The 18,847-nt window shown below is 40.6% G+C and overlaps 2 protein-coding genes across 3 annotated transcripts in view; both read left to right on the forward strand.

Annotated features, from left to right (window-relative positions):
* The window catches only part of tlcd3a (TLC domain containing 3A), a 23,920-nt gene extending 21,776 nt beyond the window's left edge, over nucleotides 1-2,144 (forward strand). Inside the window, exons 4-5 of the mRNA XM_057821193.1 lie at nucleotides 965-1,060; nucleotides 1,496-2,144. Coding sequence (XP_057677176.1) covers nucleotides 965-1,060; nucleotides 1,496-1,780 — 381 coding nt within the window. The 3' untranslated portion in view covers nucleotides 1,781-2,144. The remainder of the gene's footprint in view (nucleotides 1-964; nucleotides 1,061-1,495) is intronic.
* Nucleotides 1,861-18,421, forward strand: LOC130906658 (smoothelin-like protein 2). Of its 2 annotated transcripts, XM_057821191.1 has the most exons (14): nucleotides 1,861-1,998; nucleotides 7,129-7,240; nucleotides 7,322-7,995; nucleotides 10,842-10,902; nucleotides 10,993-11,145; nucleotides 11,327-11,458; nucleotides 13,630-13,821; nucleotides 13,891-14,022; nucleotides 14,091-14,153; nucleotides 14,332-14,389; nucleotides 14,477-14,599; nucleotides 15,734-15,848; nucleotides 16,581-16,732; nucleotides 17,109-18,421. In XM_057821191.1, the coding sequence occupies exons 3-14, from the start codon at nucleotides 7,576-7,578 to the stop codon at nucleotides 17,233-17,235; spliced, it is 1,728 nt and encodes a 575-aa protein (XP_057677174.1). In that variant the 5' UTR covers nucleotides 1,861-1,998; nucleotides 7,129-7,240; nucleotides 7,322-7,575; the 3' UTR covers nucleotides 17,236-18,421. The 2 variants fall into 2 exon arrangements, with proteins under 2 accessions (XP_057677174.1, XP_057677175.1); XM_057821192.1 differs by having other exon boundaries at nucleotides 7,129-7,995; nucleotides 11,330-11,458.
* The last annotated feature ends 426 nt before the right edge of the window (nucleotides 18,422-18,847 follow it).

The following is an 18,847-nucleotide window of genomic DNA, read 5'->3' on the forward strand; positions in this document are numbered from 1 at the left end:
ATTAAATGCCCGGATGTCAGACTTCCTCTATTAAATGTCAAAGCCAAAAGGCAAATGGCCTGAAAAAACTGCATTTTCGGCGGCCGAGGGAGAACTGTAGGTGAGGGCGGTCGTCGTGACGATCCCAAGCCGAAAATGGCATTTCTCGGGCGGATACGTGAGAACCGGAGAAGACAGAGGGTCGCTGCGTGAGTCGTGCCGGAAAACGGCGTTCGAAAACTGCGCACAGCTCTTCATCTCTCTCTTCTGTGTGCTCTTGCTTACTTGAAAAATACTGCGCACATTTTGAAAATGAGAGTGCCACTGACACCCACTGAGTGGATGTGCAAGTACACTTTATTCTCATACGGCAAAAAAAAAGCATGTTCCCCGAGGTCACATGCGCCACCCCTGGCATCGCTCTGCGCCCCCCAAGGGCGCCCCACTATTTGAGAAGTACTGTGTTAGAGCAACAAAAGACTGTCGTAGGTACCAGTGGTGTGTTCACAACCAGTCCGAAAGCAGGCTGTTACATTTAGCAAGACACAAAGTCCCTTGCATAAGCAAGATAGGCTCCCTGCAATAGTTGACGGTAGTGAAATCTTGGATGGCATCCTAATGGTGGGATAAAGGTTATAAACCTGAAAAGTATTACCGTCATTAGAAAGTGAACAATCCTAATGGAGACTAGATTTATTCGCCAGGAAGTTGTGTTAAACGATTCAATCGAACAGTTCCCAAATCATAATGGAGGCATTTATTTTTAGTGATGTTATGTGCATGTTTTATACTTCCTGTACTATGATCATTTCAGTCCGGAATCAATTATCTAAATAGATATGTACAACTCGTACATTCCCCTCCAGAGCTTGTCCTCGGGTGTGCCAGCTGTGTTTATTTTCCACCAATCTTTTGTTTGTTTTGCCTGATCTGAGTTTGCTCTTTCTCACCCCCCCATGCTTCTACTTTTCTTTCCATTCTTCAGTTCTACCGAAAGGACAAGGGCGATTTCTTCATTGGGTGCTTGTTTCTCACCGAGCTCAGCACTCCCTTCGTCTCTCTAGGGAAGATACTGATTCAGGTGAGGCGGCTCGGGGAACGCCCCTGGAGCATCTTTTGTTTGCTCTGTCTTTTCAGAAACACTGAAGCAGTGGGATTAGAATTTTATGAGTTGATTTTCTGCGACCCAATTCCAGCAAGTTTACATGTTATATCACAATTTAGATGAACAGTGGTATTATTTACAGAATTTGCACAATTCTGTGGAGGTAAGTCTCAGCTAAGTGTTGTAAGAACACCTCGTTTCAACTAAGGCAAACCAGTATCATGGTCTTTGCTGACATCTACTGTTCATTTACGTCACTGATTTTTGAGGTAGCTAAATTTGCTTCCGATTACCGACAACCAGTTTCAAATAACTTGGGCTGGATACCTGGGGGAAAGAAAATACATTTTGTGAATTGAGAACCATGAATATGAGTCGAATGATGTATGGATCTCTTGTTTCCTCCCCCAGTTGGGCCTCCAGGAAGGTTGGCTGCACAAGTTCAACGGCATCATGGTGTTGCTCACCTTCTTCATGTGTCGCATCGCCCTCTTCCCCTACATGTACTGGGCATATGGCCGTCACTACAGCATCCCGCTCTACGCTGTGCCCTTCAACCTTTCGCTCGCCGCCAACCTAGGGAACGCTTGCATCCTGGCGCCACAGGTCTACTGGTTTGTCCTGCTGTGCCGAAAGGGCTATCGCCTATACCAGCGCAGTCGGCAGCCGCCCTCACCGCCGGCCAAGGATCAGTGATTTCCGGTCGCTGTAGTCGCCCACTAACTTAAAACTACTGTACTTGTCATGTCCGACCACCATGTTGCTGTAGTCCAGGAGGACCATCGGCGTTTTACCCCCCCGCACAATTTCACCCTTCCCATTTGGAATCTGCTGCTAACAGCGGACCTCCACAGAAACTACTACTGATGATTTTGCAGGTCCGTTAGGGCGTGAGCGATCGGCCGCCATGACAGGTATTTGTGATCTTTTGCAAGAGATGCGGCTCTCTGTCGTATTTCCGCTGTCTCATTTTACTAATCCATTTCAGTTGTTCCTTCCATTTTCAATTGGCTATCCAAAATTACGAAAGTGACTTTTTTTTTTTGTTTGTTTTGTTTGTTTTTGTTTTTGTTTTTTTCGAAAACACACCTTTATTATCATTCACTGTTTGGGTTTAACGGGTTACTGCACCTGAAATGAAGTATATTCTGGGAATGATGACAGGCAGGTGGTAGTCACTGGAGACGTAGCGCAAGCAGCTAGGGCATGGTAATAGCACTGTATGCAAGGTGCTACTGTTACCCATAGATTGTACATGAAGGTTGTTTTTTACGTGAATAATCCGCTGGAAAGCAAATGGTATATATGAAGCTTTCACTCTACAGTCAGTTGGTGCCTCAGAGACTAGCAATAAAATGAGCGCGCGTTAGCATTAGCTTCCGGGGAGGCTTTGTGGGCTTCATACACTTCCAGGTTTTTACAGATTTACATAATCATAAATATATCTTAACCTTTAAACTACTTGACACGAGGAGCCTATTGCCTTTTTATTCAGTAGCCCCCCTTTTACACTGCCTGTATGTAGAAGTCGTTTTCCAGCTCTTTTTCTCTCCCATCCCGAATTGTTCTGGAAATTATGGGCGAGGAAGCCATCGAAGTACAATCACAGCCGTTACAGAGCAATATCCTGCCGCATTCTGGGCAAAACGCTTTCTGTTACTGCTCTGATGTGGAGTCGACGCGTGAAAGAGACTTGTAGTTACTGCTAACCATATCATTATTGATTATAGTTTATATTTTTAGGAGAATGCTGCACTGTTTGTCGTGTCCAACTCACATAAATTCATACACTGTAAAGCTTTATAGACAGCAAATGAACTAAGAGTGCATTAATATGCTGTATTTGTTGTATTTCATTTTCCGTTAAAAAATATAATCTATGCAAAAATGCCACATGTTTACCAGACCAACATCAAGCTCAGTTGATTAAATCGCCCTTTTTTGTATAGTTTTGCATTTTGTTAGTCTGTGCCCATTCATCACATTCCATTCCAGGCAAAACATTGAGAAACAAGGCATTTTTAAAAGCAAGTGGTGGAATCTGCTTATGTTTGTGAAGAAGATGGCTTTTAAAACATCGCTAAACATTTTGCATTGTACTTTTTCTTTCTTTCTTTTTTTTTTTTTTTTTTTTGGAGCCCATGGAAAAACCAAGCTATATTGCTCAGGTTTGAAGTGGTGCTAATTATACAAATATAGGTTAAATGGCAAATAGTGGTTACTTCACTCCCTAAATGTTGAGAATGGTGCACTACAGTTTTGCAATTTTTAATTTATCTAACACATCCGGCCCTTCATTTGGATTAATATTCAGAGTAGCGGCGCTAAGTGGATATTACATTTTCACTGCTATGCACATTTTTAATGCTGACTGTAGTTGGTTTCCTTCATTTTCATCCACCCTTTGACCCCAGCTTTTACATTTTTGTTTTATTTTTTTAATTTGAAATTTGGGAGCTGGATTAAAAAATAAACCTTTTCTGGGTTTGCACTGCAGTTTCAATAACCAAATTCCAATTGGATGACCGGGGGCTTCACATAGTTTTATTACGTTATATCATACATACTATGTTGAAAACACAGAGTAGGCATAGTGGAGAATACTAATTGCACTGTCCTGTCTGTAAATGCCACAAGATGGCGGCAACGTTCAAACGCCTCAACTCACTTGTGATTTGATAAATTGATACTCCCATTGCTTTGGCTTGAGCGCATCTAATAGGTATCGATTTTATTTATTTTTTTGTTGTGACACGTGACTGCAAGACATAAATTTTCTCACTCACACCCTGCAGTGTAAATCCACCCTTTTATCAAGCTGATCTGGAAGGCCCTCAACCATTTCTTCAACATAATACGTAGATCGTTCTGCTAATTACTGACCTTAAATCTGAATATTAATTTTGACAATTAAGCTGACTAACTTTATAGTGTCATTTCAGTTGTCTTAAGTTGATCCTATTTGCTCAGGGTTTGATGAAGATGAATTAATTAGGAAGTTGATGGTATGTATATTTGCACTGTGATAACCACACAGATTCTAAACTATCAACACACTATCTTGTACTTCTTCCTTATATCTTATTATTCGAATAATATTTTTACTGGTTGGCAAACCAAAGACTGTCAGGCACTTTAGTTATATCACAGAAGCGTTAGTAGTATGAAGAACATCATCATATTTATAACTATAGTTTTTGTGTCTTAATACATTAGTAAACCAACTCTTAAAATGGCTGCTACCCACACAAAAGCATTAATTCGTAATCTTTTTTTTTTTTTTTTTCATTAACTCATTGGCTGCCATTGACGGTGAAGTGGAAGGACAGGCAATAGATGAAATGTTCTCCGCTGCCACCCTCCAACTTAAAATGGGCAGAAGACTGAATGCCACATGATTGGACCTGTAGCATTGTCAATGGCACTGTTGATGCATACTCTTTTTAGATGTTATTTTTGTCCAAATGAAAAGGAAAAAATGATGTCACTTGGCTTTAGGGCAGCTATAACACTACATGTGAGACGGCAGCATTCGTGGTTAGCATTTGCATGTTGTAAAAATGAACGATCAAGACAACGGTTAAAATTGGATCGCGAGCTAACTCAATTGATCTTCAGTCACTGTACGCCATGATTTTGGGGATTTTAAATGTGCAGCACTTGATCTTTCGGAACTACCGCCGCATAGCAAGTTGTAACGTCTTAATTACCACTGAGATAAAATGTAAAATGGTGTTCTTTTAGAGGTTTTCTTCAATATGTTCAAGGGTAAAATGGCAACTGCTTGCAAGTAACAAAGAGCACTTTGTTGTTTTAGTAAGAACCAGATACACATGTAGATGTCGATACATACAAGTTCTCATGTAATTTTACAAAAGTGTTTTATTTTTTGCTATGATGGTAATTCAAAAACCAGGGTAACTGCTCTGCCCATGAAAGTGTATTTTGCTGAAATTAAACAGAAAAAACACCAATCTAAACATTCATACTTGTTATCAATACAGTGACTGCTGTTTTTTGTTCTGATATGTGAATAGAAAGGTGTTCTGATTAATAAAAACGCACAACTATTTGAGCTGTGATATGAGGTGAGGAGGACTTTAACCAACGGACAAAGAACCAAATTGGTTTTCTGATGACTTAAGAAAAAGATTTAACTAGTCAGGTGGTATTTACAGGGTCTGAGTCTTTTGTCTCCACCAGCGTATACTGTATTATGTAAAAAGTAGGCAATCATTTTATGAAAATAAATGCAGATTAGACATGTGCCGATTACTAGTTTCAAAGTATACCATGATATAAAAACGTCAAGATTTCAAAACCGCCAAAATTTTGTATCATACCGTCCCTAAGGTATTAGCTATTTTTTATGTCCTAAAAATGCATGGAGAAATCCATTGCTTGCAGCTGCACGGCTCAACCCTCCCCCACCGGTTGTTGCTCAGTGTCAGTAAGTCAGCTGCACTACACGATGGCTGGAGGAGGTCAAACTGAACTTTTTCCCCCATCGAAGAAAACAAAATCTTTTGTAAGGGAATAATTTGGCTTCAGAAAAGTTACAGACGGCCGCGGCTTTAAGGAGGGGAACCAACCGACATGTAAAACATGTTTGCGGAGGGTGGCTGTCGAGAAGGTAGTACCTCCACTATGATTTCGCATTCATACAAACTTAAATGTTAGTAAATACAGTCCTGAACGTTTCCCACCAGCTACGAGAGTGAACTCCAGCGTGTTTAGGTTGTCTAGCGGTGGTGAAACGTGTTTTTTTCACTCTGGCAACTGTGTGTGTTGAGAGAGCATGTGTATAATCAACATGAAACGAGTCATACACGCATTCTTTTATGAAAAATAAAAATCCTGTTCAATTGATTTTTTTTTTTAACCCAGATATCTCAAAGTAACACATTTTAGAGCTGTAATTGCAATACCGTGACACAGTGATATTTTGGCTTAAGGTTATCATACTGTCAGAATATCATACCGGCACATGCCTAATGCGGATTTCATATTTGTTTTCATTTTCATTGTTACAGTACATAAATTGATCACAGTTTATTTATTCTCATTTAATTTAAAATTTTAGCATTTGAAGCCTTCTGATGCTTCTGGTGTTTAATTGATGGAAATGATCTATACTTATATGATATACAGTATCAATGTCTTACATTTGTTTGATGTGCTCCGATTGTCTTGTTTTGACTCTTTGTAGCTTTCTGAGATTTAAAATTTGCTTCCCGCTGTCTGTCGGGGTCAGTGAACGCACTGCCGGCACAACCATTTAACACCACCTGCCACCACACCTTGCTTTATTTTTGACAGCGTTGTAATATGAGTTAATTTTCACGGTTAAATATCAGACTTTGATGGCTTGGACCTTGTTTTGTAGTTTGATACATCTGGGGACTGGATTGTTTTATGTCAAAATACGAAGAAAAAGTTGTGAGAGAAGATTACACTTTGCGCACCCCTTTAAAAAATCAATAAACTTGCTTTGATAGCCTTTTGAACTCTGGTCTGTGTCATATTGTGATTTAACTCATTGGTTGCCTTTAACTGCGATAGACCTCCAATCCATTTGAACTGATAGGGCGTCATAAGCTGCCAGACCCTCCCTGTTCAAATGCTTTGGACGTTTACTAGTGACACTCATTTAAATTCACAGCTTAAGGATAAAAAGTGCTACATGATTGGACGGCTAATGGCGTGAATAGCACTGAAAGAGTTAACAAGATCCAGGACTACACATGAACCACAGTGAAGATTGTTCACAATCTGACTACATTTTCCCACTTATGACTGTAAGTAAAAGAACCACTAAAGTCCAAATACTATTGTCATAAAGTGTGAAGATGACCCACACAAAAATTTTACAAGCCCTTCCAAACTAGTGAGAGCAATCTACATTTTCTAAATCTGTAAGAACTATTTAAGTCCAAATACTATTGTCATAAAGTGTGTTATCACTAGTAACCAAGATGACCCACACACAAATAGTACAAGCTCCTCCTTAATATCCCACCCCTTTTATGTCCCAAAATACATAGGGAAACCTGTTGCACCCAAACACAGACAGCCAACTAAGCGTCCAGGGGAACAGAGAAGACCAAGAGGCAAAGACTGGAAGAGGATGGGACAAGAACCGGATCCCTTCAGAAAGTTTGTTGGATGCCAACCCCCCATTTGCAAACTGATCCGAATGTGTGACCTTGCTCCCTGCTGATATGCATTTCTGTACAGATTTTCCATTTAGATGAACGGTGACTGACGACCAGGTTAGAAGGGAAAGAGAAGACACATGCTGAGAGAAGTCCAAGGCCTTTGATGGGACTTTAATGAGTAGCTGGCAAGGACCCCTCGTGATCCTTTTGATGTCTTTTCTGGATTATTGATGTGGACACCACAGTAGTCTGTTGAGTGTTTCCATTGGTAAAGAAAAAACATCCACGACAGGACTTTTAAGTTGGACCCCAACCTTGTATTGCAAAACAGCCATGGATGAAGTTGCCGAGGAGAGGATGGTAAGCAAGGCCGTGGTGGAATTTAACGCCACCTTGCAGGCAGCTGTAAGGGAGGTCCACATGGACGTGAGTGCTTTCAAGCAGCGCATCGAGCAGCGCATTGACGAGATGAGCGCCTCCAGCGGCCCCCTGGCCGAGGCGGTGGGTAGGTTAAAGGAGGAGAACCTGCAGCTACGCTCTAAACTGGAGGCTCTCAGCCGCTTGGTAGAGTCTCTCGCTGGGGTACAGATTGACAGGAACTACTCTGCTACCGGGCCCAGGGGGAAGAGTAACGAACAGGGTGTGGACAATGGGCTCACAGAGATGCAGTCAAAGAACCAGGAAGACCAGAGGGGCCATGTGGGTCTGACTGCTTCCAAATCTGGACAATTATGGAGAGCAAAAGAATTTAATGTAAGTTTTTGGAGGTGAACCCTCTTATTTATTTTGACCTGAAATATTTCCAAATTGTAACTTATTTCTATGACTGTTTAGTTCAGAGAAGCCAAAGGTTCCCAGCTGTAATGAGAAAAGAGAGTTATGCAAAAACTTTTGTAGAGAACAGAACTTGCAGTCACATATCTGATCAGCCTGTTGATTTATGGGCATATCTATGAAAAATATAGTTTTGGGAGGACTGGCTGTAAATGCTCATCTCTCAGTGCCATTAACGGTGCTAAACGTTCAAACCATTGTGTTGGATTTCAAAATAAATTTGACGTCGTGCGCCGTCAGTGGCAGCCAATGAGCTCAATGTTTGTCCTTTAAACGGTTAGATTTGAGGGTCAGGCTGGCTGTGAGAAGCAAATATTCAGTAGCAGAGAGGTTTATTTTTGCTGTGTGACAAAATTCAAATAAAACAATTCAAGGACCATGCTTAGTACTCGTGTTACATGTGTGGGCCACTTTAAGAGGTCCTTAACGGTCTCATATCAATTACTACCTTCACCAGTGCATTTATACTCATACTCTGTGTTTAAGAAAGAATATGTCGAAAACTGATACGGAGCACATGCCAGGGCCAACGAGACCGCTCTGGACTGTGAAGCGTGGAGCCAAAAATAACTGTGACCTTTTGGCAGCATCAATAAATCTCAAGCCCCGAGTGGAAAGGGGCGTTAGGAGAGGGAGCAAGTGTGAGGACATAATCAGGTGAAATGATATTAATGAAATGGTGAACAATCATGAAAGGACGATAATATAACATTTCCATCCACAAATTATGATTCGTTTTCAACTCATTGGCTGCCATTGACAGCGCAATACGTCCAATCCATTTTGACTAGGAGGGGAAAATGAACAATCGCTCATTTGTTGGATATCTATCTCTGTAACTGGCCCTGTAAGATGAGCATTCATGGCCAGTCCTCACAGTTTAAATGAATAGGACATCCACTACCGTCAGTGGCCTTCTATGAGTTCATTACTGTGACAAAATAATCTACTTAAGAGTGTTACTTGGAGCCGGTTACGGCTCCAAATAACAGATATACTAGTATACATACAGTACAGGCCAAAAGTTTGGACGTACCTTCTCATTTGTGCATTTTCTTTATTTTCATGACTATTTACATTGTAAATTCTCACTTAGGGTTATAAAACTATGAATGAACACTGGTGGAATTATATACTTGGCATAAATAGGTGAAATACGGTAACTAAAACAATGTTAATTGTTCTAGTATCTTTAAAGTAGACAACACCCATTGCTCTGATTACTCTTTTGCACACTCTTGCTCTTCTCTTGATAAGCTTCATGAGAGAGTCACCTAAAATGTTTTTTGACTTCACAGGTATGCCTTTTCAGGGTTGACTAGTGGAATGTATCGCTTAATCAGTGGGGTAGGCGCTTTCATTTGTGCTGTATTGAATGAGGTGTGTCAATACTCTTGGCCATTACTGTATACAGTAGGTATTTGTTTTTATTTTAACTGTCAAGAAATGAACATAAAATTGGATGGACGTCACCATCATAAAAGGAATCAATGAAAAAAAATCTCGAAGACTTATGCCTGAATTGAACGAGTAATCTAACATCTTTGTCTTGGAACCTACGGCAGAGTAGAAGAAGCCTAAGTGTTATCTCTTGGCCGGTCTATAAAAGGATGCACGGTGGTGTTTACGTGGCTATAGCAAGTTCACAGAAATGGACAGCGCTTGGGTTTGAAACGCATTACTGGTGTCAGATGGAGTCAGACTGCGATATCCTACTGTGACTTACCGCGGAGCCCACAGATCACGGTGGCGATAATCTCCCACCCTGGTGGCGAGTTGACAGATTGGGGTTCAGACCTACGCCGCCTATCTGTGGAAAGCTAAAGATGTGTGCCATTGGATTGTCTTGGGGGTGTAAATGAAGGCAACATTTCAGGGTGATATACATAGGCGCTCCCGTATTTTTATTTTTTGCATCCACTTGGGCCTGTATCGGGCAGCAAGAACAGAAAGGAAACCGATTGTGCCGTTTAAAAGAGCCTATCGGTGTAAGCTTATATTGCCTCAGCTGTCAACTGCTATAGATTTTAGGAAGAGGCCTGTAATTGTATGCAACCGGTTTGATTCAGCCTCCTCTATGGTCACTCATTCATAGCAGCACCAGAGAGTTTGTTATGAAACAAATTGCATTCCCCCCAAAATGATCTCGTTAGGTACCTTTGACGGTGATGCACGTCCAATCCATTTGAAGTGCATGCACATAACTCAGCATTGACAATTGTAGGATGCGCAGTGGGCTAGACAGCTGTCATCTCCGCGTTTATTTTAGCTCGCGTGGGTTTAAAATGTCACTGTGGAATCATTGTACACGATGACAGAGAACGTAAACAGTCAACAAGAGTAGCGGTTTTGCGTTGCTAAGGCCGTCACACAAATAGACGGGACAACAGCTGCACTTGTTACATCACATAGGGCAACCAGTTTTGATATTGATCATGATCATCCCTTCCTTAACACATTGGCTGCCATTGACGGCGATAGACATCTGATTCATTTTAACTGGGATTGTTGGATAGGATGTTTAATAGTGATAAAGTCATTGGTGGGAGGGTGCATCTTGGCCAGAGGAAAGAATAAATTATATTTTCTAACTCATTAGTTTCCATTGATGTCTACTAGTGACAAAATCATTTCAGTTCACAGCTTGATTGGACGTCCATCATGGTCAATAATATTAAGAGTTCTTTTGGACCGATTTAACAATAGCCTGAAAAGGTACCTGAAGACTATTCAAATTTGGAATGTTTTGTACTTTGCCTAAATAGGGAGTGGAGGCCCAGACTGAGAAGCGCATTGGCTCAGTGGAACAACCGAACAAGAAGCGAGGTAAGCATGCAATAATGGTATTGTAAATGATTTCCATTCTGCCATGGTTTGAAAGTGATCCTCAGATTACATACATTTATCGACACTCAGCCCAGGATGGGTTTGGCGGTCTTACCGAACATCATCTTCCCATCACCGCTATGACAAGAGTCAGCTCAGAAGCGTCAGTCATCGCCCACGTCGCAGCTCCAGTGGTTAAAGTGTCAGCGGAAAGCGCAATAAAATCATTTAGAAATAAAAGTGGTAATGTCAAATATTTGTATTATTTTCTTCCAAAGCTATTTCATTATAAATGTTCAAGACGTCACTCATCTATGAATTATTCTTTTCATTTGCTGAATTATTCATTTTGGTGCCGTATTTAACGTAGCTCGTGATGTAATGACAATCGATTTGAATAATATTTCAAGCATTTTTTTCCCAGAAGCTGATGAACCCCAACCACACCTTCCAATCAGTGCCATGACCTCCAAAGGAAATCCGGAAGTAGCAGTTAAACCTGCTCAGTCAGTGCCCAAACTACAGGATCCATCTGCGGAATGCCATCCTAAAAAGAGTAAGTGTTCAAACCAATTGCTTATGCAGCAACATTGAACTCATTGGTCGCCATAGACGGTGCTAGACGACCAATCTATTTGGACTGGGAAGGGTGTTATAGTGTAGAAAAATGTAAATAAAAGCCACCATTTCTACGATGTGGCTGCCTGACATGGGGGCAGACATTTTTTAATATAAATACCGGAACTATTTTAAAAACGATTTTAAACTGCGAGTATCCCAAATTACCCGCCCTTCGTGGTTATGTCATTAATACCCATTATCGCAGGCATATCAAGTCAATTAGTGTGTGCACTGCTGGCCAAAAGTATTGGCACCCCTGCAATTCTGTCAGATAATGCTCAATTTCTCCCAAAAAATGATTGCAATTACAAATGCTTTGGTAGTAATATCACAAAAGAGAACATAGAAAAAATTAAATGATTATCATGTTACACAAAATTACAAAAATGAGCTGGACAAAAGTATTGGCACCCTCAGCCAAATACTTGGTAGCACAACCTTTTGACAAAATAACTGCGAACAACCACTTCCGGTATCCATCATTGAGTTTCTTACAATGCTCTGCTGGAATTTTAGACCATTCTTCTTTGGCCAACTGCTCCAGGTCTCTGAGATTTGAAGGGTGCCTTCTCCAAACTGCCTTTTTCAGATCTCTCCACAGGTGTTCTATGGGATTCAGGTCTGGACTCATTGCTGGCCACTTTAGAAGTCTCCAGTGCTTTATCTCAAACCATTTTCTAGTGCTTTTTGAAGTGTGTTTTGGGTCATTGTCCTGCTGGAAGACCCATGACCTCTGAAGGAGACTCGGCTTTCTCACACCGGGCCCTACATTATGCTGCAAAATTTGTTGGTAGTCTTCAGACTTCATAATACCATGCACACGATAAGCAGTCCAGTGCCAGAGGCAGCAAAGCAACCCCAAAACATTAGGGAACCTCTGCCATGTTTGACTGTGGGGACCGTGTTCTTTTCTATGAAGGCCTCATTTCCCCCCCTGTTAACTCTATGTTGATGCCTTTTCACAAAAGCTCTACTTTTGTCTCATCTGACCAGAAAACATTCTTCCAAAACGTTTTTGGCTTTCTCAAGTAAGTTTTGGCAAACTCCAGCCTGGCTTTTATATGTCTCTGGGTCAGAAGTGGTCTTCCTGGGTATCCTACAAAGTGTCCTTTTCATTCAGACGCCGACGGATAGTACGGGTTGTCACTGTTGTACCCTCGGACTGCAGGATAGCTTGAACTTGTTTGGATGTTAGTCGAGGTCATTTATCCACCATCCGCACAATCTTTCGTTGAAATCGCTAATCAATTTTTCCTTTCCGTCCACATTCAGGGATTTTAGCCACATTGCTTTACACTTATTGATTACACTGTGCACGGTAGACACAGGAACATTCAGGTCTTTGGAGATGGACTTGTAGCCTTGAGATTTTCCATGCTTACTCACAATTTTGTTCTCAAGTCCTCAGACAGTTCTTTGGTCTTCTTTCTTTTCTCCATGCTCAATGTGGTACACACAAGAGCACAGGACAGAGGTTGAGTCAACTTTAATCCATTTTAACTGGCTGCAAGTGTGATTTTGTTATTGCCACCACCTGTTATGTGCCACTGGTAAGTAACAGGTGCTGTTAAATACACAAATTAGAGAAGCATCACGTGATTTTTCAAAAGGTGCCAATACTTTTGTGGCCCATTTTTGGAGTTTTGTGTAAAATGATAATGACTCATTTTTTCCCCCCATTCTCTGTGTGTGTTTTTCATTGCAAGCAAAATAAATGAATATATTACTACCAAAGCATTTGTAATTGCAATCACTCTCTGGGAGAAATTGAGCATTATCTGACGGAATTGCAGGGATGCCAATACTTTTGGCCAGCAGTGTATGTCCATCAGTATAACTGACATCACAGAATGGCTGCACCTATAAGCTGTCTTTTTTTTTTTTTGTCTTTAAGCAATTTTTTCTCAATGTTCGGAGGTCTGGGAAATTCACAATTTGCATCCTTAAATACTTTGAGCCTGTCTTTTATATGAATGTAATTTATACTAGGTGTTGTCTGGTATTTTAAATAAATGAATTGGACGTCTGCTGGACTTTGTTGATTAGTCGATACAATAACTTGAAGGCATAAAATCAATACTGACTAGCAAATATTTCTTCTCCTAGGTTTATCTGGATCAAAAGACTTTGCGTTCCAGGATCAATCAAGCTCTCCATCTCTGGCTGCTTTGGCGCATCTTCCTCTCACAGCTGCGAGCAGAAGCAACCCTGAAACTTTGCCTGCCCCTAAATCTTTTCAGACCCCATCTTTGCCAGAATCCCCAAATGTAAAACCAGGAGAGTATCCATTTCGACGCGGTGAGTCCTTGACACTAGATCGTCCCTTTCCGTTTTCGATTTTCCTTCTGAAATGAATTTTATGATTAGATGTCAGCGAGGCCAAGCTGCAATCGTCTCTCTCAACCTCAGGAGTAAAAAATAACACAGAGTCACAACCGATTGCTCCACCGGCATCCCAGGAACCATCTGTTAAACCAGGGGAGTACCCCTTTAAGAGAAGTAGGTCCCACCGTTGAAATAATCCTGCTGTCGTGTATACGTTAACATGATATGGTACCTCAATGCAGCTCCAGTTCTAAAGACACCAAGCCCGAGTCTGAAAAGAAGTGTGAGCTTTCCTCAACCAGCAGGTAAAAGCTAGTAAATGTAGAACAGTAGTGTAGCTATTATAATCATTCTACTTTGTGTATTTAAATGAGTTTGTCACTAGTAGACATCCAATCCATTTGAATTGAGCACTCTCAGTTCAAATGGATTGGACATCCATCATCATCAGTGGCAATGGGTTAACATGAATATCCTTTACAGAAAAGTTACTTCCATCCAAGTCAATCATAAAACCAGGTTTGTCGCCTGGTTTTGAGAAGTAAGTCAACTATGGAATTAAAATTTAAAATTTTTTTGTTGGTATTTACATCTCAAGTCAGGGTTTTTGATATTTTTTTCTTTCCAGAAAAGGCACCTCCTCTACTGTGGAATTTAAACAAGATGTGACAAAGTCTAACACGCTTCCTCGCGCTGGTGGTGCACAGGCCAAACGTGCCCTCTTTGAGCGGATGAACTCCGAGCCCCTAAAGTTTGTGCAGTTGAAGCATTTCCAGTACAACACATACATACAGTGCTGCTCGAAAGTTTGTGAACCCCACAGCGATGGTCAGATTTTTTGTAAAAAAAACTAAAATAACCTTATTAAATGTTAAGTTATACCCAAATCCACAATACTGACATTCCAAATAATGGACTGAAACAAAAGAAATAGTTATATTGTCATTCTTTATTTAACAAAAGTGGTTGATTTAAGAAAAACTCAGATATCATGTGTGCAAAAGTATGTGAACCCCTTCAGTTAATAGGATATTGCGCCTCCTTTTGCAGAGATTACCTCAACCAAACGGTTTCTGTAGTGACTAATCAGCCTCTCACATCTACTTTGGGGGATTTTTGCCCATTCTTCCTTGCAGAACGCAGTCAGTTGAGAGAGGTTTGATGGGCGTCTGGCATGAACTGCTCGCTTCAGGTCCCGCCACAGCATTTCAATGGGATTTAGGTCAGGACTTTGACTGGGCCAGTCCAGAACACGAATCTTCTTCTTTTTCAGCCATTCCTTGGTTGTATTGCTGGAATGCTTTGGATCATTATCATGTTGCATGATCCACCTTCTGCCAAGCTTTAACTTCAAAACAGATGGTGTCAGGTTATGTTCTAGGATTTGACAATATTCCTCAGAATTCATGATTCCCTGGACTATGTGGAGTTGTCCAGGTCCTGAGGATGAAAAGCAAGCCCAGATCTTGACATTCCCACCTCCATGCTTCACTGTTGGGAGAAGGTTCTTTTGGTGGTATGCAGTGTTGACTTTTCGCCAGACATGGCGGTTTTGGTTGTGACCAAACAGTTCAATTTTGCACCTACATCAGTTGATGAAAACTCTTTTTAATTTAGTCTCGACAACACAACTGTTAAAAAAACAAAAAAAAACTACTGAATTGATTGATTAGGAAATCAGGTTGAAATAATAGAAAATTCCAAAATGTTGAGGGGGTTCACAAACTTTTGAGCAGCACTGTATATAAACACACATTCTTCCCCTCTCCAATCTGCATCGAAAACTGTTTTGACAATAATTGTACATTTTGTAGACTGATATCCACATACCAATGATCGGTAACGGACCAATTTACAGACTGCAATTCCAATTTTTATTCAACAGGCCCAAGGACTCCAAGCCCAAATTGAAGCGCTCACAGAGTTTTGGCGTTTCCAGTGCCAGTGGGATAAAACAGATCCTGTTGGAGTGGTGCCGCTCTAAAACTATAGGCTATCAGGTACAACTCGCGCTGCAACAATAAATCGATTAAATCGGGTAATTCGATTAGGGGGAAAAAAAAAAAAAAAACTTCGAATCAAATTTTGCTGCTTCGAAGATTCGTTTTGTTAGAGTGACGTTGTAATTGTTTGTTTTGGAAGTGTTTGCATTTAGTTTTATTGATTAAAGTGGATACACCGCCCTCTAGTGGCAACACTGAATATGACATAAGTAATCTAACATTGTTGGATCCAGCTGATCCCTGTTAAGACCAACATAAGGTTGTAAATTTTTGTTTAACATGATTTTTTTATGCTTTCATAATTTAGTTTAGAGGTATATTTAGCATTTTTTGTGGGAATACGTGTTTGAATGATTTAGGAGCATTCATTGTAAAAAAAAAAAAAAAAAAAAAGTTAACATTATATAGCATTTAAGCTAGCTGACTTTTGCTATGCAAGTTAGCTAATTGTTCTTTTGTTGTAGTTCGATCCTCATTTGTTTATTTTTATACCTTTTGAGGCTAATCTCAGGAATTTTTATTTTTTAAATGCAGTTATTGCTCTTATGAAATGAAAGCGTAATTCTGCACAGTTTATAGTCTGATTACTCGATTATACAAACTAACTGATAGATTATTTGATTATTTACTTACTAATCGATAGCTGCTGCACTAGGTTCAACAACTGCGATATTTTACCTACTTAATTAACAAGCTGTTACATAAACGTATGAACTATTCTTCTCGCAGAATATTGACATACAGAACTTCTCCTCGAGTTGGAGCGACGGCATGGCCTTCTGTGCCCTGGTCCATTCCTTCTTCCCGCTTGAGTTTGACTACAATACGCTAAACCCTTCCAACCGCAAGCAAAACCTGCAGCTGGCTTTCACTACAGCCGAGTAAGTTCTTTCACATGGGAGAGGATCGCAACAATTTCAGGAGATATAGCAACTTTTTCCATATCATCCCAGTTGCGATTTGAGTGGAGGCGTCTTTTCTCTAGTTCAGGCAATGAAATATTAACTCACTGGCTGCCATTGATGGCGATGGATGTCCTGCCCATTTAAACTGGGAGGGCTGACAGGCTGGCAACCTTTCCAGTTCAAATGGACTGAACGTCCACTAGTAGCAAACCCATTTAAATTCACAGCAGATTGATTAAAAGAACCACACAATTGGACGATTGATTAAAAGAACCACACAATTGGACATTTGTCATCGTCAATGCTACTGAAACTGTTAACAAAGTATTCGCTGATTCTCCTCCAATGCCAGAACGCAGGCTGACTGCCTCCGTCTGATCGAAGTGGACGACATGCTGGAGATGGGTGATAAACCAGACCCCATGTGCGTGTTCACCTACGTCCAATCACTCTACAACCACCTGAAGACGTTTGAGTAACTCTGTATCAGAGGAGACTGCAAAGATGCACATTTTTGTTGTGACATACATGCACAAGAACTGTAGAACCAGTATTAGTTATTCATGTGTCTCTATTGCTGTTGCAGTTTTTACAAAAGGGCCTTTGCTAATCCTGACTATTTAACAATTTACAATTGTCACAGCTGCTGATGTGGATGCGCAAACAGAGTGGACATGCTCACAAATAGCATGAGATGCAGCTAAAGCAGTCTAAATAAAGATTTGTTTTGTAATGTTTTTCTTTCCAAATCCTTATTTCACCCTTTGATTCACTAATTGTTCCAGTCGTGAGTACACTTAAGCCTGCAGTATATTCAGAACTGTGCAAACCACTAGTACAGTATCGTATGCTGCCCTGCTCAAAATATGAACAGCAAAATATATGAGTGACAGGGTGCATATGGCCACTAAGTTACTGCCCAAATTTAAACCATCCAGTTAAAGGGAATAATGTTCATTTGGCTGGATTGACACTAATAGTTGTGTGTGTCATTGATTAAAACTGTTTTTCCTCTCTCTCTCTCTGTACTTCCCTTTTAGAGCTACAAATGGCCGAAACATGCAGTCCTGTAATTTTCAGACTTTAAAGCCCACCTGACGATAAGCCGCCAACTACCAAATTTGACACGAAAGGGCATTTGTTCATAGATACACTGTGCTGGACTATAAGCTGCAGCTGTCCTCACTGTATCATGGGATATTTACACCAAAAAATATTAACCAGTAACCAATTATTTGACAGAGGAGTCATAAGACTGTTGTAAGACCAAATGAACCACAATTCATTGCTTCAAGAAGCTTCATTTAGCCATCACTGCTACCTTGGTGGAGACAGTCAACCTCTGCTGCCACCTGCTGTCAACACTGTTGTCGTCGTACATGCTCCCAAGCATGCGTTGCAGCGTTACAGATGTAAATAACAATCCAAATTCATGTTCTGTGCTAATTATTTGTCTACTGTTCCAGTTGTGGAATTAATTGCTAGTTATGGTCATTTTGTGTCATGCAGCAACTGATCTGACTTTTGAATGGATGTAAAAGATCCGAGCTGGACATAGATGGAGTTAGTGGCATAATTTGCCAGGTGACACTTAATGACATCTGTCATAAGCATTTATTAATGCCCATGATAGTGTCATGTCATAATTATGGGGGTCTTACGGCAATCTAATGACATAGCTTTCAAATAAAGTGTTACCTATTAATACAAATAAATCAGCAACTGAGCCGCATTGGACTATAAGCCGCAGAATCCAAAATGAGGGGGGGGGGGGGGGGGGGGGGGGAAGTAGCGGTTTTGTAGTCCGAAAATTACGGTAAATAATAATTTGATTGTCGTGGTCTGTAATTTGCAGTGTATGACAACTGTTAGAGCTTCAGTATATGGGCTCCCTCTTGTGGTAGATCAATGAGCCAGCTCGGCTTTGCTGTTAAGTCTGATATACTGTACATTTGCATTGAAATGCTTGTTTTTATCCCTTTTCTTTTGTTATGTTTTATATTTACCTTTTACATGTTAAATTGAATAACCACTCCCGGGGGGTCTCTCCCAAGATTTCTCGTCATAAATATCGAAGAGCTAATGAATTTC

Source organism: Corythoichthys intestinalis, chromosome 18 (genome assembly GCF_030265065.1).
Source record: "Corythoichthys intestinalis isolate RoL2023-P3 chromosome 18, ASM3026506v1, whole genome shotgun sequence".
NCBI classification, from domain to species: domain Eukaryota; kingdom Metazoa; phylum Chordata; class Actinopteri; order Syngnathiformes; family Syngnathidae; genus Corythoichthys; species Corythoichthys intestinalis.